This window comes from Penicillium maclennaniae (assembly GCF_028827695.1).
Source record: "Penicillium maclennaniae strain IBT 15551 chromosome Unknown utg000006l:1.0-2513246.0:1.0-2515036.0, whole genome shotgun sequence".
Taxonomy (NCBI): domain Eukaryota; kingdom Fungi; phylum Ascomycota; class Eurotiomycetes; order Eurotiales; family Aspergillaceae; genus Penicillium; species Penicillium maclennaniae.
Window position 1 is genome coordinate 1,585,354 of NW_026623218.1, and position 17,296 is coordinate 1,602,649.

At 50.4% G+C, this 17,296-nt stretch overlaps 6 protein-coding genes across 6 annotated transcripts; 1 reads left to right on the forward strand and 5 right to left on the reverse strand.

Moving 5' to 3' along the window:
- Nucleotides 1–750: 750 nt before the first annotated feature.
- On the reverse strand, nt 751–1,218 carry N7477_006850 (uncharacterized protein; the record flags this gene model as incomplete). The annotated part of the gene is made up of 1 exon (XM_056968513.1): nt 751–1,218. One exon carries the CDS (start codon nt 1,216–1,218, stop codon nt 751–753), a length of 468 nt encoding a protein of 155 aa, XP_056821309.1.
- A 503-nt stretch (nt 1,219–1,721) lies between these two features.
- On the forward strand, nt 1,722–2,378 carry N7477_006851 (uncharacterized protein; the record flags this gene model as incomplete). Its single annotated transcript, XM_056968514.1, has 1 exon — nt 1,722–2,378. One exon carries the CDS (start codon nt 1,722–1,724, stop codon nt 2,376–2,378), a length of 657 nt encoding a protein of 218 aa, XP_056821310.1.
- Nucleotides 2,379–3,523: 1,145 nt separating this feature from the next.
- Nucleotides 3,524–5,290, reverse strand: N7477_006852 (uncharacterized protein; the record flags this gene model as incomplete). The annotated part of the gene is made up of 1 exon (XM_056968515.1): nt 3,524–5,290. One exon carries the CDS (start codon nt 5,288–5,290, stop codon nt 3,524–3,526), a length of 1,767 nt encoding a protein of 588 aa, XP_056821311.1.
- A 1,430-nt stretch (nt 5,291–6,720) lies between these two features.
- N7477_006853 (hybrid sensor histidine kinase/response regulator) lies at nt 6,721–9,177 on the reverse strand (the record flags this gene model as incomplete). Its single annotated transcript, XM_056968516.1, has 1 exon — nt 6,721–9,177. The coding sequence occupies one exon, from the start codon at nt 9,175–9,177 to the stop codon at nt 6,721–6,723; it is 2,457 nt and encodes an 818-aa protein (XP_056821312.1).
- Nucleotides 9,178–9,232: 55 nt separating this feature from the next.
- On the reverse strand, nt 9,233–10,738 carry N7477_006854 (GAF domain-containing protein; the record flags this gene model as incomplete). The annotated part of the gene is made up of 2 exons (XM_056968517.1): nt 9,233–10,216; nt 10,331–10,738. 2 exons carry the CDS (start codon nt 10,736–10,738, stop codon nt 9,233–9,235), a joined length of 1,392 nt encoding a protein of 463 aa, XP_056821313.1.
- Nucleotides 10,739–12,020: 1,282 nt separating this feature from the next.
- N7477_006855 (putative MFS transporter) lies at nt 12,021–14,350 on the reverse strand (the record flags this gene model as incomplete). The annotated part of the gene is made up of 4 exons (XM_056968518.1): nt 12,021–12,208; nt 12,264–13,317; nt 13,385–14,083; nt 14,153–14,350. 4 exons carry the CDS (start codon nt 14,348–14,350, stop codon nt 12,021–12,023), a joined length of 2,139 nt encoding a protein of 712 aa, XP_056821314.1.
- Between the last annotated feature and the right edge of the window lie 2,946 nt (nt 14,351–17,296).

Genomic DNA, 17,296 nt, shown 5'->3' on the forward strand with positions numbered 1-17,296 from the left:
AACTACTAGTTTCAAAAGAATATTTGTGCTTGAGTCAGCAATTAGCTTGTACAGATGATGTCTTTATAAGGTCTTCGGCTCGAGTGCCAGCCACACCCCACAGCCAGAGACGTATCACTCAACGCGCAACGAGATCAGTAAGCGAAGCATCGGGGTGATATGATGGCAATCCAACAGTCCAATCACTGTTCCCATTGAGGTGGTTGGAAACTTGTTGGAAACTTGTTAGAGCAACATTCTTTGAAAGTATGGGTGGAAGCTCTAGTGTCTTGTCGTCATTCCCGCCATCAAGCAACCATGGACCCAGACGTCGGAGAGTGGCTGGAATGTCTTGGCAGTATGGCTCGCCACGACACCATTCTTCGCCATAGCTTGAGAAGCCACTTGTATTCGATCTAATGGACAATTTTGAACTATGAAAACACATTTTTTGACTACCGGGGCGTAGGTAGCTTGCCTGTGGCTAATGCACCGTTATCCCACGAGCGCTTTCATGTTTTCGGCTGACGGAGCCAGCCATTGACGGTAATAGAGAATGAGAGCTATCAGTTTTCATTTGTATTCAATGGTATATGCTAAAGTTGCAATCATCTTGATACTACAAAGCAATGAAGAAGGCCATGGAGGCCTCAATGTCAATGTCAATGTCAATCTGATACAGATGGCCGTCACATTTGCCTTGTTTCTTATATCAGGCCCTGCCACAAATGAGCCTAGGCTCCAGATGGCAAAATAGCACAAGGTAAGCACTCACAATAGAGAAAGAGTCAGATCACCCCGAATACTAGCCTTCAACTCGACCTCAATGTCAAGGTTGAGGTCTAACCTCAACCTCAAGGATGTATTTTCCGGCTTCTCTGGACTTTGAACTGGCTGAATTGGTTCCATGCCTCGCCATTGTACTTCGTCATGGAGCTCCTGTCCTGAAGGAGCGGTCCGAATCATCGACGTCGTCGGCTTTAAATGATCAAATTGGATTCCTCGAGCAGGCGGAGCACGCTGAGTGACAGGGGCTGTTGGCCGTGATTGCGAGCGAGGAATATCTTCAATGTCCGAGTTTCGGTCGTATTGGCCGGAAATCACGCTAATATCATCGTCATCCTGTGAAGCGGCTTCCGAAACCGAGTCACTTCTTTTTTCATGAACGACTCCACGCCGTATTTGCCCTTGATCTTTTGATGGGACGATCTTCGTAGTTGACGTCCGACTCGGAGCCATTCTTTTCAAGCTCTCGCGATGTGATGTGTGGAATTTTGCAAAGAAAGCCAAATTGCCAGGAGCAGGAGGAAGATGCGACTCTCAACGGGGCGTCACTTCCCCCGAAAAGGGTTCATCTCCGCATTTGATGGGCCCACACACGAGGAAGTTTGGTACTCGACTTGGCCGAGTCCCCAGATCTCCAAGAGCCAGACCATTGGAATATCGAGTTTCCAGGCTTCTTTACCAATATTCCCTTTCCAATATCAGCCTCCACTACCTCATTGCGCGTCATCTTGTCAAGTGTAGAACCCTCGGCAGTAACACCCCTAAGTTGGGGACATCGTAATCAACCCCTATTGCACCCAAGGTAGTTGACGTCAGGAGGCGAGACCACATCCGTAGATTCAGATGATACTGTAACGTAGGTCAAGTCAGGACAGCAGGGCGCGCTGAATGGCAAATAGCTTTCGACACTATCTCCACTGCCTCTATCATTGTCGCATCGCTTCGATTGCCCAAAAATGAAAGCGCCAGGGGAGACTTCCCAGGACGAAGTCAGTAGCAGTGGCGCAAATGGTGTTGCTCCTTCACAAAAACGTCGACCCCCGAAGCTTGCCAAGTCAACGACTCCCTCGGACGGACAAAGTGCAGGAAGTCAGCAAAGATACGGCGGTCCCGAGAGATCAAATCGCAAAAAACATCGAAAATTACCGAATGGCGTTGCCCATGAGCAACGCGAGAGTAGTTTGAATACTTCGTCTGAGGAGCAAATCTCCGACGAACCGAACACATCCCCACGAGCCGTGATGCATCATCAGAGCACGACCGTACGCCGAGAGTCGGCCCAGTCCGCCGAACCAGATCAAGTCCAAGTGGTTGGCCGAGAACAAAGATCCAATAGTCCAGCACAGGTACGAGAGACACGCGTGCAGCATATGCTCAGTCCGGAAGTCGATGGCCAGATTGTCCAAGCCCCAAACCGACATGTAGGGCAAGCAGAGGGTAATCTTACGAATGGGACCAATGCGAATGCTGGCCAAGTGACACAAACCACCGAAGCAGTTACGAAGCCCAAGGGCAACGATCAGTTGAGACTGAGGCTGGATTTGAATCTTGACGTGGAAATCGAGCTGAAGGCGAAGATTCGTGGCGATGTGACCTTACAATTACTACAATAAGTGTTGGTAGGCCTAGAATAATTCTAATTCTTTGATTTCTTTCTCTTCCACTTTATATTACACAAGATCGTACATTTAACCGCACACAAAGTCGTACACGGGTACCTTTTTGGTCAACTAATGTCCTATACCGAAACGAACAAGTCATGGATGATGCCACTTCGGAGCACCATAATAAAACGGATGTGCCAGTCTCGTTGACCAATCTTGCAGGATATGAATTCTTTTGAAACATCCACGAGCTTGATAAAAATGGGGGACAAATGATCAACTGTAATTTCACGTACACCTGATGCTCCAATTAATGCAATTTAGTAATAGCGCAAATGAAGGAAGTATGCCGTCCGAACCCTAGGGACTCTCGTACAAGTCGATCTGAATGAGATAAGAAAAAGATCAACCACCCGCCAATGCTTCAAGAAGATACAAGAATGAAAGCCACTCAACTCCTTTATACAATACCCTCGGCGGTCTCAGCAGGGGGTCATTGCATGTTTGGATCCATTTCAATCAGGGAGCAGCGTAAGGGCTTTCCCTTCTTGGAAGATTGTAGTCTCCCTGCGTGCCTTTCCGGGACAGTCCACAGTCAATTTCAGCGATCAATGAAATACAAGGTGCATAAGTATCGTGGTTCTGGCGTCTGCGGCGTCAAAAGTGTGATCCTGCGCGAACTTGTCTCAGATCACTACGAAGGGATTAAGAATCCCGATTTAGTGGTCCTGCTTTGATGGCATTTTCGGCGTACATCCTCGATTCTTTTTTTTTTTTCTAGTACACGTGCGGAACTAGAATCTTGTATGATTTTTATGAATACTGTATTAAACCACTGGGTAAAGAATAACCTTCCTTCTTGAAATAAGATGCTGAAACTAGCTGTGGCCGCCTGCAATTCTTGGTCTTCCGCCGAGCACGGTGCAGATCAGAATATTTGAACGAAGCAACTTGTAAAAGAATGGTTGCCTTCCTAGATCATAAAGATGGATGGGCCGAGTGCATCAATGTAGCTGATCAATCTGCCGTCGATTACAATAGTGAGCTGCTCAATATGTTGTTGCAAACGAGCAAACCAGTCTACCCACTTTCTTAGAGAGGCCCGCCTATTGCCAAGCCATGGCAGACAAAACCCGGGTGTGGCTTACATCAGTTCAGCGTGTTGCTTTCTTTGGGGCTGCTCTGGTCGAACGTCGACGCTTTTCTCCATTTCCACTTGACCTCCTCGACCGCTTTGCGAGGGGCTGAATAATCTCCTCGTCCACGCTGTCCTCTTCGGAGAACAGTCGGTGCTTATTACGTGAGGAGTATTTCACCGGCAGCTCTGTCTCCTCTGCCTGGTTGTTGACCTCTGCAGTCATTTCTTGAAAAGGCGCATTCGAGAACTTAGAAGGAACATCGCCTGAGTCAGAGGAGAGTCCATACTTCTGTTCCGATGGAAAACCGACTCGAAATAGTTTCTTTGAAATTCCTGGAATTTTCTTTGTCTCAGTCTTATCCTGATGTTGAATGGCAATAGCCTTCAGCTCGTTGACTCGAAACGTCAACTCATCAACAGACTGCTTCAATGTCGAATTCTCAGTGATAAAATCTGCGACTCGATCTGTGAGACGATCAAGCTTCGACTCCATCCGCTGAAGAATGTCTGTGTATTCGGTCGATACGCTGGAGACTCTCGGATTCGGTGAATGACCTCTGTTGGCAGGTTGCGTTGCCAGGCTCCTCTGCACAAGGGACAATTCCAAAGCTTCTCTCCATGTAGGGAAAATGGCGTCCTTCTGGGCCTCGGTAATTGCCAACTCATCCGGCTCAAGTTCTTGAACCATCACCCAGAAGTAATGAGGTTTCAGTTGGTAAGCGTAATTGCCACCAAGGTAAAATACTTCGGCATTATTGCGAAGCTCAGTCCGAGTTTCATGATCTGCTGGGTCGTACTGCCGGATAAGGTCACGGATACGTCGTGGAGAGAGCTGTGAAAAGGTTTTTTTCATCACTTTGCCACTTTTTGCGCGCGTGTATGAAGGGAGCGCAAGCCCTTGTGAATCAACAGCTCCGACCAGTGGAATACCAGACCCAGAGTTGCCCGTGGAACCGGCCTGTTCTGGAGCGGAGGAGATAGGTTGAGTCGGCTGTTTACTATTTTCTGGCGTTTGTCGAATCTGTTTCCCGGGGTGTTGGCAGTCCTGTTCACGCTCACTGGCATATTCTGAAACCGGATTTTCGGGTGGCACATCACCAGCCTTCACTTCTACCTTCTCATGGCGCAGATGCGAGATTCTTTGTATCAGTCGGCTGACGGCTCCATCCCGAACCAAGTCGTAGTATTGATTGACAATCACAGTCGTGTCAATTTCTTCGGAGAATGCAACATACTTAGCTCGCAGGGATGGCGAGGCCAAAGGATGCGCTGCGTCCCGAAAGAAGACGGCGAGACTGGACCACATGTCTGCTCCTCGATCGCTAAGTTGCTCCTGATATGTGCAGAGATCTCGAACTTCTTGCGCACTGAAGGAAGTTTCGTGATTCTCATGACGGCGAAGAATCTTTAAGGCGGTTTGAGTGAGCTCGTAGGAAATTTGGTTCGGCCACTTCTTCTGCTGTGGATCAGGAGCGTTTGATGAACACGGCACCAATTCTCCAACGAAGAACAGTGTTTCAGGATGAGCTTCATATTCTACTTGGAGTCTTTCAAGAGCGCCATCCGCGGAAAAGATGTTCATATATCGGCTCAACGTTGCACGATTGTCTGCCTTTGGTAAGGATGCCAGCTTCTTCTTGACTTGTGCAGAGACAAATGGGATACAAGCATTCTTGACAAACTTGACAGCATGCAATGAGGTTCGGGGCCCTGTGCCCGGAGTCGACGTGTAGTGCTTGTAAACTGCCCTCACCTCTTTGCCGGTGAAGATGGATCGGCCCATTGCAAACTGATCAGTGATGGGAATAGCGGTCTCGATAGACGCTGAGATTGAAGTTTCAGCTGAACTTGGAATGATCCTTGAGGTGAAGAACTTTGAAAACAGATAATTTTGAGTCCTTGAGAATTGTAGCAGCATCTCCTCTGGGAGATCGTCGACCCGGCACACAAGAACTGAGAATGAAGCCACCCGTCTCAACCCCAAAGGACTGACGAGGGGCACTGGGTTGAAATATGGTGTCAAGTCGGAAAAGGGTGAAGATTTTGGGTTGGAAGGAAGATGAGGTAGGAAGAAAGGAGAGATGAACAAGGTTAGAGTGCAAGTAGGAATGTGAAGAATACACTGAAGAATTGTGGCTGCTCTTAACTGAGTTCTCGTTAAGTCAATTTCCTAAAATCTTCAGATACGTGCTAGTCCCATCACCACCCATCCTGACTTGCTCCATACACCCACGCTATATCACCGGTAAGGCTGATCTCAACCATACTGACTAAAGACTAGCCCATTGAGTTGGCTCGGGTTCATATATCCCTGAACTGACTCAGAGCCATCTTATCATATCTCGTCACTCCTCCTCACTCACTCCTCACTCACTCCTCACTCACTCACTCCTCACTCATCTGACCCAACCATCCATCTATCCACATACCGATAAACATGCATACTCTCTCACCTCGGTCACATTACTAGCATGGGTGTGGCTGTGTGTGTTCTCATATTGGTGTTGCCCAATCTACATTTCCAGACTGCCGTCGAGCCGTTACTATTTCACTACCTAGGGATAAATATAGCTTGACAACAACTTTCAAGATCATACATGAGGCGAAGATCCAGGATTGCAATGATGTCCACCGGAGTCTTACTAGCCCGTCGGACGTGGGGAATCTCGTGGCTTACGAGCAAGACAATCAAAGGTTACAACATGAATCAACACATCGGGAATTCCATAGATTGAATTGATTTTACTAATAATATAGCAACACACTAAGGCGCATTCCGTTCATTTACAGGAAACCCCTTAGGAATCGGAATAAACAAAATCATATCATCACCAGAACCAAGCCAAAACACACGTGTCGGATATGCAAGAGAAAGACGCCAAATCGTATACATTTGTGTGAACCAGTGGTCTCGTATGCAAGGCCGAGACAGAGAAGTTGAAGATGAAAAAGCACGTGCATTGTCTCGACTATATTGACCATATTATGAACATGATCCGAATGTAGTCGGACACGATGACGAGCTGTTATGTAAAATAGAGAGAAAAAGCAGGATCGTCACTGATAGAGAAGGTGAATTTATCCTTGGGTTTTTCAGGAAAAAAATATGAGGAGGATTCTGAGATGCGATTCAACGAATGCAAGCGAGGCATTCAGGATAAGATAGGGGCATGTTCAGCGAAAGATCAGAGCAAATCAGGTTATCTGCCTTCGTTAACTCTTCATCCCATCCTTCTCCCACTCATGTAATAGTCGTGAAACTTCTCTGAATGACACAGGCTTGGTCAGGAACATATCCACGCCAGACGCCAGGGCCTCAGACTCATCTCGCGAACTGCTCAGTCCAGTGAGAGCAATGATGATAGCTGGCCCGCAGCCATCTCGCTCTCGTTCGATTGCGCGGATTGCGCGAGTGGCTTCGAAGCCGTTCATGACGGGCATTGAAATGTCCATGAAGATAATGTCGAAGCCACTGGATACGCGCTCGACAGCTTCGACGGCTAATTTGCCGTTCTCGGCTGATGCGAGCTCGGTAAGATTGCGTTTTTTCATGAATGTCATCATGAGGTTCAGGTTGATGTGGTTGTCGTCGACGACTAGGACTCGCGCTAGTTTTGTGGAGCCCGTGTTGTTCTCTCCGAAAGGTGGTGGGACAGGAGCCGCCGCGATGACTTCAGGCGAAGAGAAGAGCACAGAAGGTGAATCGGGTGTAGCGGCCGCAAGAGAAACTGCCTGGCTACGAACGGCCTCTTTCGGAGACATGATTGTATCGAAGGGGTTCTCGAATGCTAAGGCAACCGGCGAGGTGATTGCTGAAGAAATTGGTGGTGTTCGCAAGGGCATTTCCATTGGATTCTGATGGACGACAGATGATGGAGTGACAACAGTTGAGCGGGAGTTCTGGAAACACTTCATGACGCTCCGAGCTAGTTTGTGAGGACCACAGGGACGTCGAACAATGTCGATCGAAGATGCCAGACCTAGCCACTCTGACTTTGCCCTGCTATAATCCTCGGCTTTGCTGCCCAATATTAGGAGAGATGGCAATAATGCTGAGAGTCCAGTGTGTCGTAGAACAGGCAATTCAGATTCCTCCACGATGAGCATGTCCAGCGGAAGGTGAGTCGGCCATTGCACGAGTTGAACGCCAAACCATTCTCTCAAATATCGCCCAATCTCAGCCCAAGTAGAGTCTTGGTCGATGTGATCCGGGTCTGCACCCCAGATTGCAGCTCGTCTACCGGCATATTTTTCACGAAGAGAGATGGTTTTCGCTAAGATCTCCCTTTGTTGAATCTGATGGCCATATGGTTCGACGGGTGGGTCCTCTTCGCCGACCGGGCGGGCGAGAGGTAGAGACACGCGGACCATAGTGCCTTCGCCAGGGCGACTGCGGATGCGAATGTTGCCATTCAATGCCTTCACAAGACTTCGAACAATAGATAGACCGAGTCCTGTGCCTACCGCAAGCGAATTTTCTTGAGCGAAAGGCGTATAAAGACGGTCGCGCAGGAATTCTTCCGAGATACCCCGGCCAGTATCCGTAACTGTCAACGTAACCAGGTCTTCTAGGCCCTGTCTCCGAGATCGACCTTCAGAATGATTCGAAGCATCCAGACTCAATGTGACCCGGCCTTCTTCGGTATATTTCATGGCATTTCCGAAGATGTTCATGATGATCCGTCGCAAAGCGCCGGGTTGTGTACGATAAACCCAATCGCGATGAGCAACATCAATCACCACTTCCACCTTGTTTGATGTCGTAGCTTTGGGTGTGTTCTGGGATAACACAACCGGTAGATCGGCCGCTGCAGTAGAATTTTGACCATAGGCAAGACCTAATGTGATACCCTCCACGACCTCTTCGGCTATGATCGAAAGATCCGTCGCGATGTATGTGTCAAGGTGAGAGGCCAATTTGTCTGTTCCTTTGAAGTCTAGTGGGGATTCCTTCTTTCGTTTCATCGAGCGCCATGTTCTTTCGAGCGACACAACCTTGCTGAAATCGAGTACCTGGTTCATCGTATCGAGCAGAGTCCTGCCACAGGCACAGAGTGTTTCCAACAAGGAGTCTTGAAATTCATCCAAATTTGTACTGTTCAAAAATTCCGCCGCGGCCAGAATGCCATGTAATGGACTGCGCAACTCATGTGAAATACTGCCGATGAAATCCCCTTTCTGCCGATCAGCGATCAGTGACTCGACCCGACTGTACTCAGCCATGACGGATGATCCAAACCCAAGGACAGAACTTAATTCCACAGCAGAAGTGAACACCTGGGTCTCGACAGTCGTCCAACAAAAACAACCCGCAAACCACTGTGAACTCACAGCGTTCCACAGCGGTACGAACATGATCTGCGTAGCTCCGGGAAAGTATTGATTGAGCATGGAGTTCTCCGCCGCCTTCCGCCTCTTACCCAGGGGTTTCGTAGCGTCGACTGACCGCGCACCTCCCGGCGGTGACTGAAGTGTATTGAAGGTCGGACTATCCCGGGGTCGTTGGTCATCGTCATCGGAAGTCGAGATCAATCCGTCGCGGTGCAGAGACCACAACTTGCCCTGGGGATAACGTCGAAGGAGTTGACGCAAGAAAGTCCGGTCCACACGGGCAGGTGGAGTAGCCATCGAGCCGGCTCTCGGGGCAAATGGATCGTCGTTAGTAGACATGGAGAGAACGGTCGCAGGGCCGCTGCTGTCGTTCGTTGAACAATCGCTGCCACTTTCACCATCCATCAACGGAGTCTGCGTTGCCTCTCAGGAACAGCACACCGCCATCGTCGCTCAGGTCGAGACTTTCGCGCAGCAAGTTTGCAGCGCGGCGGAAACACCATGAGTTCCCGTGTGAATCATCCGGAGGAAGCCGATTGCGACTGCTGTTCGTAATCCATTCAGGCAAGGAGCTTCCGACTCCTGATGCTCCTCCACCAGAAGCTGTGTTGTCGTATTTCATATCGTAGGCGCCGGGGCTGAGGGAGCGAGAGTCATTGCTGAGAGAACGGTCATTTGATGGACTCGGCGATGCGATTTGAGAGGCATTGTCCTGACTGTTACTACCGGGAAACCGTTCCCTCGGTGGACTGGTCGATGCTGTCTGCGATACGTTGTCTTGACTGTTGCTTCCGTTACACCGATCATTGGAAGGACTGTGTGAAGCCACCTGAGATGTTTGATCTTGACTTTGGCTGCGCTGGTCCTCATCCGTCCCAGTGGCACGGTTGCGAGATGACGGAGTTTCGGACAAGGGCGGGCAGCTATTGGCCCGGGAATCATCGGTGCTATTCACAAAACTCGAGCTCCCGTCCACAAAATAGCTCAATCCTCTTGAAAGACGAGCAGCTCGACGACCCTCCGAGGCCTGGCGACAAACTTTCATATAATCCATGATCAAGAAGGACAAAGATCCCAACGTATCCCGTTCCAACTCCCCAAGTCCATCGCGCGGCTTCGTGTCCAACACAAACAAACACCCCAGGTTGATTCGATTCTCAGTCGTTAGGGGAGTCCCGGCAAAGAATCGAAAATGCGGAGACCCCGCAACAAAGCTTGATTTGTTGTACCGTTCATTTTCAGCCAGGTCGTTCACGACGAGATGGGGGATAGATAGGAGTTTCGCGGTCCGAGGGTGGTAATGCAACAACGTCCTGTTACTGACGGTCAAACATCTTGTCGTCGAGGCGAATCGTGGTGAAGAGTTCGGTCGTAATAACTTTGAAGGTCAACATCAACTTACCTGGCAGCATTTCCATGATTTCTTACTGGCACTGGATCCCAGCCAAAGCTCGTTTTCGTTCGTACGTATAGAATTATCATTGAGGCTCACAGTTTTAGTGGCCTCGGCAAGAATGTACTGCGCATCTCGATCAAACACGCAGATCATTGCACGATCCACGTCCAGTCTCAGCGCCGCCAGTTGACAAAAGGAGGTGAGAGTATTGTTCGACGATCCCAGAATCAATGCCTCCGGTCCGGCAGCCGTCGATGGCCGCGACGTGGCACTGCTGTTCGACGCACCCGAGTCGTACGCGTCAGGCTGCGAATCTGGGGAGCCGGTTGAGCTACCGTTCCTGCCCGAACTCGAGCCTGTTGAGGGTACATCTTCGCCTGAGGGTAGCCATGAAGGGACGACGTTCGGAAAACTGGCGGGGCGGTAAAAGCGGTAAAGTTCTCGCACCCTGCGATCCGCGCTGTGCTCAACGCTCGTCCTAGAAGACGAAGAGGGAACTTCCATAATTCACCGCTTGCGCCGGAGAAGGGTGGATGCAGTGGTGCATCGTCAGGCTCCGAGTGTGAGCAAGAGCAGGGATCGCGTTCACGATAGATCGAATTCTTGATCGGGAAAAAGGTAGTCAGATAGTATGAAGAAGAGAGTCTCACACAGTGTGGGCTGTTAGGGGACAATCATAACAGGATCAGTCATCGAGCGGAGATCATTTTTGAGAGAAAAAAAATTGAGTGGCTCAAGACCTCCCCACCGCCCAAAAGAGAGAAGAATGGGGGGAAGATCTCTAAATGTCAGGTGGAGACCAAGGGGGAAAATAGTCCTGACGATTTGATTAGCTCGGGGGGGCAGCTGTTCGTGCGCTGTGACTCAAATCGGTACGCCCATTTCTTTCTCCACCATTGCATCAGCCGGGCGTCCCTTTCTCGCGGGACCGGAGAGGAGTCTGTACTTCTGTGCATCTGCCGCAGGACAAAGCAATTGAGTCTGTCATTGGGCGATTGCGCAGATCAGGCCCCTGGGTGGAACTGTGTGGTGGAGGCTGGCGTTATCCAACGCGGCGGTGGACGACTTTGGGTGTGGAAGAAGCAAATGGTGCGGTGGAGACCCAGATGCCAATCACTTTACAACGATCGGTTCAGGCACAAGCCAGGTGGAGACTTCACAATTTGCTCTCTGCTTTCTGGCTGGATCGGGTGAACCACTCAAGTGTTCTTCCCCCCCCGTTACAGTACTCCCAATGCGGTTCGAGTGATTTTTTTCCCCAAGTCAACCAGATCAGCCAAACTATATTGCGGTGCACTTCAGACGCCCCGACGTCATTGTACACTTCTCGACATTGAAACGCCTCCAATCGGGCCATGGCGTTGGTGGAGTAGTGCAAAGTCCGTGATTCGTAGAAGCTTGGATGGGTGGCGCATTCTTTCCGTCGGTGGCGGTGGCAAGGGCACTGGGACAACTCATTACACTATGATTTGGTCGCAGTTCAAGCCTCATATCCACTGCGTAAATCGGATGACACCGAGTGGTCACTACATTCTACAGGACGAGAATTTCATGATGCTCCCAAGCCGCATGGTTCCGGTGGTGAGATGCTCCTACCGTGTGAACGTCGTTGGTGCCGCGTCTAAGGAGGCAGACCAGTGCCACCGACGCAGATCGTGGCCTTCACCGCAGGCGCGGGTTGGGCATCCACTTCGCCAATCCCGAATTGGTACCAAAATAGTTGCTCATTCCATGATTTATGTGTATGCACCTATCACATGCTGAAGAAATTTAAGACGTGGGCAGATCAGAATCGCTCCATCAGGCGTTTGCGAACTGTCCACATGCGAGCCCGCTTGCCATAAATATACATCGGGATGGTCATGAGTAGGAAGAAAATCTGAATTCCGCCAATGACCAGGAACACCAGCCGGGAGCCATCGGATTGGAGCCAGTCGACGATGAAGAGAGAGAAAACCAAGCCGTGCAGCACGTCTAGGGAACACGTCAGTTGGGGTGTCGGGAATAGAGGATCGGGGGCTGAACATACTCTTGCTAAAGTTCAAGGTCACTAGTGCTTCGCCGGCATATTGACGGTAACTGTCCACGCAGAAGGTGATAGCCGTGGTGCTGCCAAGACAGCACCCAAAAGAGATCATTCCAAAGAAGATGGTGGGTACAATCCACGCATCCATCAACTGTGCACTCCAGCCGAAGCCCATCAATCCAATGGCCGTCGAGATTGCAATAGGAATTGCCATCACTAGACGGAACTCGGGTTCGTAGATGCCACCATTGCGCCGGGTCATGAACTTCACAAGAATGTCCGAAACTTTACCAGCCACGGCCGTGCCGAGCAAACCGCCCACAAAGGGTGAAATGTAAATGAGACCGGTCTGCAGCGCGGTAAAGCCATAGTGGTCGCTACTTTCGTAGATAACCGCGACGGACTCGGATAGTACGATGAGCCATCCGACCGAGAGGGAGTAGATTGCTGTCGACCACAGCACGGATGGGTAGGCGAACAATATGAAAGGCCGAACCGCAATCTTGAACCAGCTATCATGGGCGATTCGTCCGTTCCAGACCCTCAGTTGTTGAGTGTAGGGAATCTTGGGTCGTTCACGAAGTCTATTCGTGTAGTGCATAGATCCGGTGACGGGTCCGGGAGAGTTTGATATACTGCGCGCCGGCGATAAAGCATCATCTCGAGCTGATTCCATGTCGCTCGGGGTCGGAGGCGGGATGACCGCCAATGGAGGGCGAACAAGGCCATCCTCCCTCTCCACGGTGGGAGTTGCGGGTGCGGTAGCGATATTGTCATGGGCAGGGGGTGTCTGTCCAGTATCAACGTTTTCTCCAGCATCGGAGTGTTGCTTCTCGTTGTCGGCTTCATCCTCGACGAACCCGACATGCACATTCCTATTCCGTCTCGTCGGTCGGGGTGAGCCGTCTTTCGACTCTGTCGCTTCGTCTGCCAGTTGGAGATGTAGTTGGCGACCGCGATAGAATCCATGACTGACAAGGTCCGACATGGTTCGGTGCGCTCCCGGACGTTTGTGAGCGCGGCGGGTGCGCGGACGGGGAGTCCGATCCCAGAATGTCTCGGGGACGAGGAAGAACAGCAAGAAAAAAAAAGCCACCAACGATTATCGCAACGATCCAAAACACCCAGCGCCACCCAAGACTGCTAATAACCGCGGCACTGGCCAGCGGTACTAGGTTCTTTCCGCCAAGCAAGAGTAACGTGTAGACGCCAACGCGGTATGCCCGCTCGTGCAAAAAATAGATCTCGGCAATCGTGGCGGAGGGCAGGCATTCCACCGGGCTGACCGCGATACCCTGGAAGACACGGGCGACCACCAAGCTCGCATAGTTCGGAGATAGGGCACACCAAACTGCGGAAATAATGAAAAGAATCGCCCCCATGAGATAGACTGGGCGTTTACCAAAGAGAATTGCAGTTGGAGACATAATCACAGAACCAATCCCAAGTCCCAACATGTAGAGACCAGTGGTGAGGGCGACTTGTTGCTTAGAAACATCGTATGTATCTGCAACACTACTGAATCCCGCCGCCAGGATGGGTGTCATTCCTCCACCAATCAAGCAGTAGAGTCCCAGAGATATCAATGCACTGTCTCTCTGCCATACAGGCCAATTCAGTGGATCATTGACCGAGTCATCGGGTTGCGGTTCCAGCAAGATCTGTCCATCGGCTGTTTTCTTTTGCTGGGGATGTCCCCTGGATCGAGAGGAAGAACGTGAAGGGGGGGTTGGTCGAAGGGATGGATGAGGTGGAATGGCGTTCCGGTTGGTGTCGCATACCCAGAGGTTCATTACGATCAGCTGAGAGAAGAAGAATGGTTCCTACAAGGCACCATATCATGTCAGCTCCACTTTTCTCATACTTCACTTTTGGTGGCCCCTACCAGGCACTTCGTCGGTCTGCTTATCACTGAGAATTCCCAGTGTTGACTTCGAACGATAGGAAGTGGAATCGTCGGTGTTCTCAGAGGGCTTTTTGGAACCTGCGAAGAAGCGTCTCCATCGCGGTGTCTCCGCCTGCTGTGGGGTATCATGCCGACTCTGTGTATCCTCAGCCACGGACGGTAGTGAGTTTGAGGGTGCATCCATGTCGAATCTTGAGAGGTAGGAGATTTGAGCAAGGTGATAGCGGGAGTCTGCTGAAAGACAAGACCGTTAGCGAAGCTAATTAGGGCTGCCTCGGGCCAAGTACACACGGTAGAAGACTCACTCTATCTTAGACACCGCTAAGTGCACGGATCAGGCCAGCCGTGTGGGCCGATAAGCTCCAAGGTTCCAATCCAAGAAAAGGTCGCGGGGCAAAGTTGACGGTGATCAGCGCTTGCGATAGTTCCCAAGCAGCTGCAGAGGGAAAATTCCATACATAGCTTTGTAATGAGGAATCCAAGGGCCTGGGAGGCAAGCAGCCAGAAGATATCAAGAGAATAGGGGGGGATTTAGAGGGGAATAAATAGCGAGAGGAAGAGAGGAATGGAGGAAGTTGTCATGGGGCAAAGGTGCAAGATAGACAGATCGGCGTCTCGATGTAGTCAACGCTCCTGAGCTCCCCACAGAGGCGGTGAGCGGTGATTCGCCAGATCACCGTGGGGACTTCACTTGGGCAACTTTGGATTATCACTCACTCATATTGTTTAATGCATCCCTTTCGATGGTCAACACCGTGGCTCGCAGAATCAGAGCCTTCATTCATCGCATCTAGCAATATTGGAGTCCGGTAGGCGCACGTTTTCGGCCAGACCTGCCGCCCAAGAACACAATGGCGTATGTGGGCATCTCACTGGCCCAAATTAAACCTCCCGGATCCACCAGTCCGCGCAAGATAAGGCGATCGCCCGGTGAAAACATGCGAGAACATGGCTTCATGCATGAGCTGCGCGCACGCTGAAGTTAAACCGAATGCGGCCAGCCATTCCTGAAGTCCCGCCAAGCATCCCTGGAGCCCCAGATTCTAAGTTGGAATCCAACGACCCTCCAACTCTCACGCTATGTCCCGCAATCTCTTACTTGAGAGTGGTTAGGTGTTGTTTACTGTCCAGATGATCTCCCTAGCTTGGGTATAGTCATCTCAGCTGACTGTACGTGGCCGACCCGCTGCCGTCATCATGCAGTTGCCGGTCGCGGGGTCGGGCATGGAAATCTGTCCCTCGGTGAATCATGTACGGCCATGAGCTTCACCACATGTATCCATGTGCTCGGAGTTGCGAGTGCCATCACTCTGCCTGCAGTTGACTGTTGTTTCTTGTCTGTCTTGAATATAGACGTTTGTCCGTGCAGATGACGCCTTTGCGTGAGGTCGCTGCAAAGGAGCGGGGAGTTTGAGCAGATGAATACTGACTTTCATGGCTCATGCGACGTTCATGCCCCGAGGTTGCCGCCGTTGCGGGCTCGACTGTAGATCCGGGAAGAAACTCTGCATGAATCCGGACACGTATCAGCACAGTGCCCTGTTGATGAAACAACTTCTTCGCCGACAACATTAAGCTCGACCGTTTCATGCATTGGGTCTATATCCTACAAGTGTAGGCACTCGTGTTCATTTGCTCTTTTCCCTGCATCTGTGCGACATTTGATCTACTCTGGCACACGGCAGATCCAAGCAGGTATGTCGAACACCTGATTCGAGTGAAGCTTGATCAAGTTACACCCGCATGTATTAAGGCCAAAAAATACCTTGGAGTGCCGCTTCCACGCACTACGGATCTTCGTTGCCTGGAACAGAAATCTACGACGATAAGGAGGTTGGTGCTGCAGCCTACAGTGACGAGACTTGCGCCCGAAGTACCGTACATCGGCAGAGATGGTTCAGACGGTAAGGCACGGGCCGACAATGCAAACAAGCGATAAGGATATTTGAAAACAGGACAAGGTATCAAAAGACGGAGCTTGTCGCTCCAAGCTGGCCCATCAAGCGAACTTTTTGGTGCCGGCTACATTACTGCTGGAAAAAAAGAGGTTATATCATAGGGGTCAAGTTCTGGAGTAGTTACGTGGCCCAACCAACTCCCCATGACCAGCGCGTTTTCTTCCCTTTCTAGTCTTTCAGTGATCATCCCTTTTGCAGCATGAGATATCCAATTGGCAAGTGGATATATCAGAGCAGTTGCCACTCCAAACAGGTAAAAGAATCAGATATCCTGCTACCAAAAGAACCGGGGAAACTGAACTAATCCATCACCTCGCTTCTATCCTCTTTATCATTTTAGAATGATCGAAAAAAACCTTTCCCATGAAACTTGAGCTCGTCTACGTCACTTTTTACTCTGTTTGAAATTCCTATTGCTATTGTCGGTCCGTCCTGCTTCGGATAGTGTTTCGTACTTCCATGGGATGGGCTTGACAGCTATACTTGTTCAGAGGGACTGGGAGAAACAGGACTTGTTTGCATTGACTTCAAGTTTGAAGTATCTGTGAATGGCTGCCTGGACCAAGACAGTCTTGTTGACTTGACTCTCGCTATATCATCGAAGGATACTTTGGTCCAATAGAGCCTTGTGAGATTCGATCAATACGAAGGTAATGGGCGACTCATAATTGAAGGGGACACTGTAGGCTTTCGAAATAAACCTCGACTAGCAAATGAGTGTCTTGATCAATTATTCTCCCTTTGATCATAAGAATCATTACAGTACAACAAATTGAAACGAAAAGTGTAGACCCGCCAATCCGCACCACTTTAATTGGGGCCGCTTGCGGTGGGGGTCACGTGGACCCCCTTTGCGGATGCCGCAGCAACACAGCAGCCTCTTTGCGTTCGCTACATCTTCAGGTCGTTCCTTTGCTTCGATATTGTGTCTTTATTGTCTGTCCTAAACACTTTCTTCATATTCTGCGACCACGAATTGCCCGACGGCCGCGCTCACACGTGAATTTCGTTGCCTGGTCGTCTGAAGGCTTCGTGGCATCCTTGAAATCCAACTTTTCTCCAGCCTCAACGTCCCAGTCCATTAAACGGACCGTCACACATCTCGAATCTAAATAATTTTACCGGAATCACCGGCGTGTCACTCGTTTTGCGCCAGAAACCCGCCATTCACA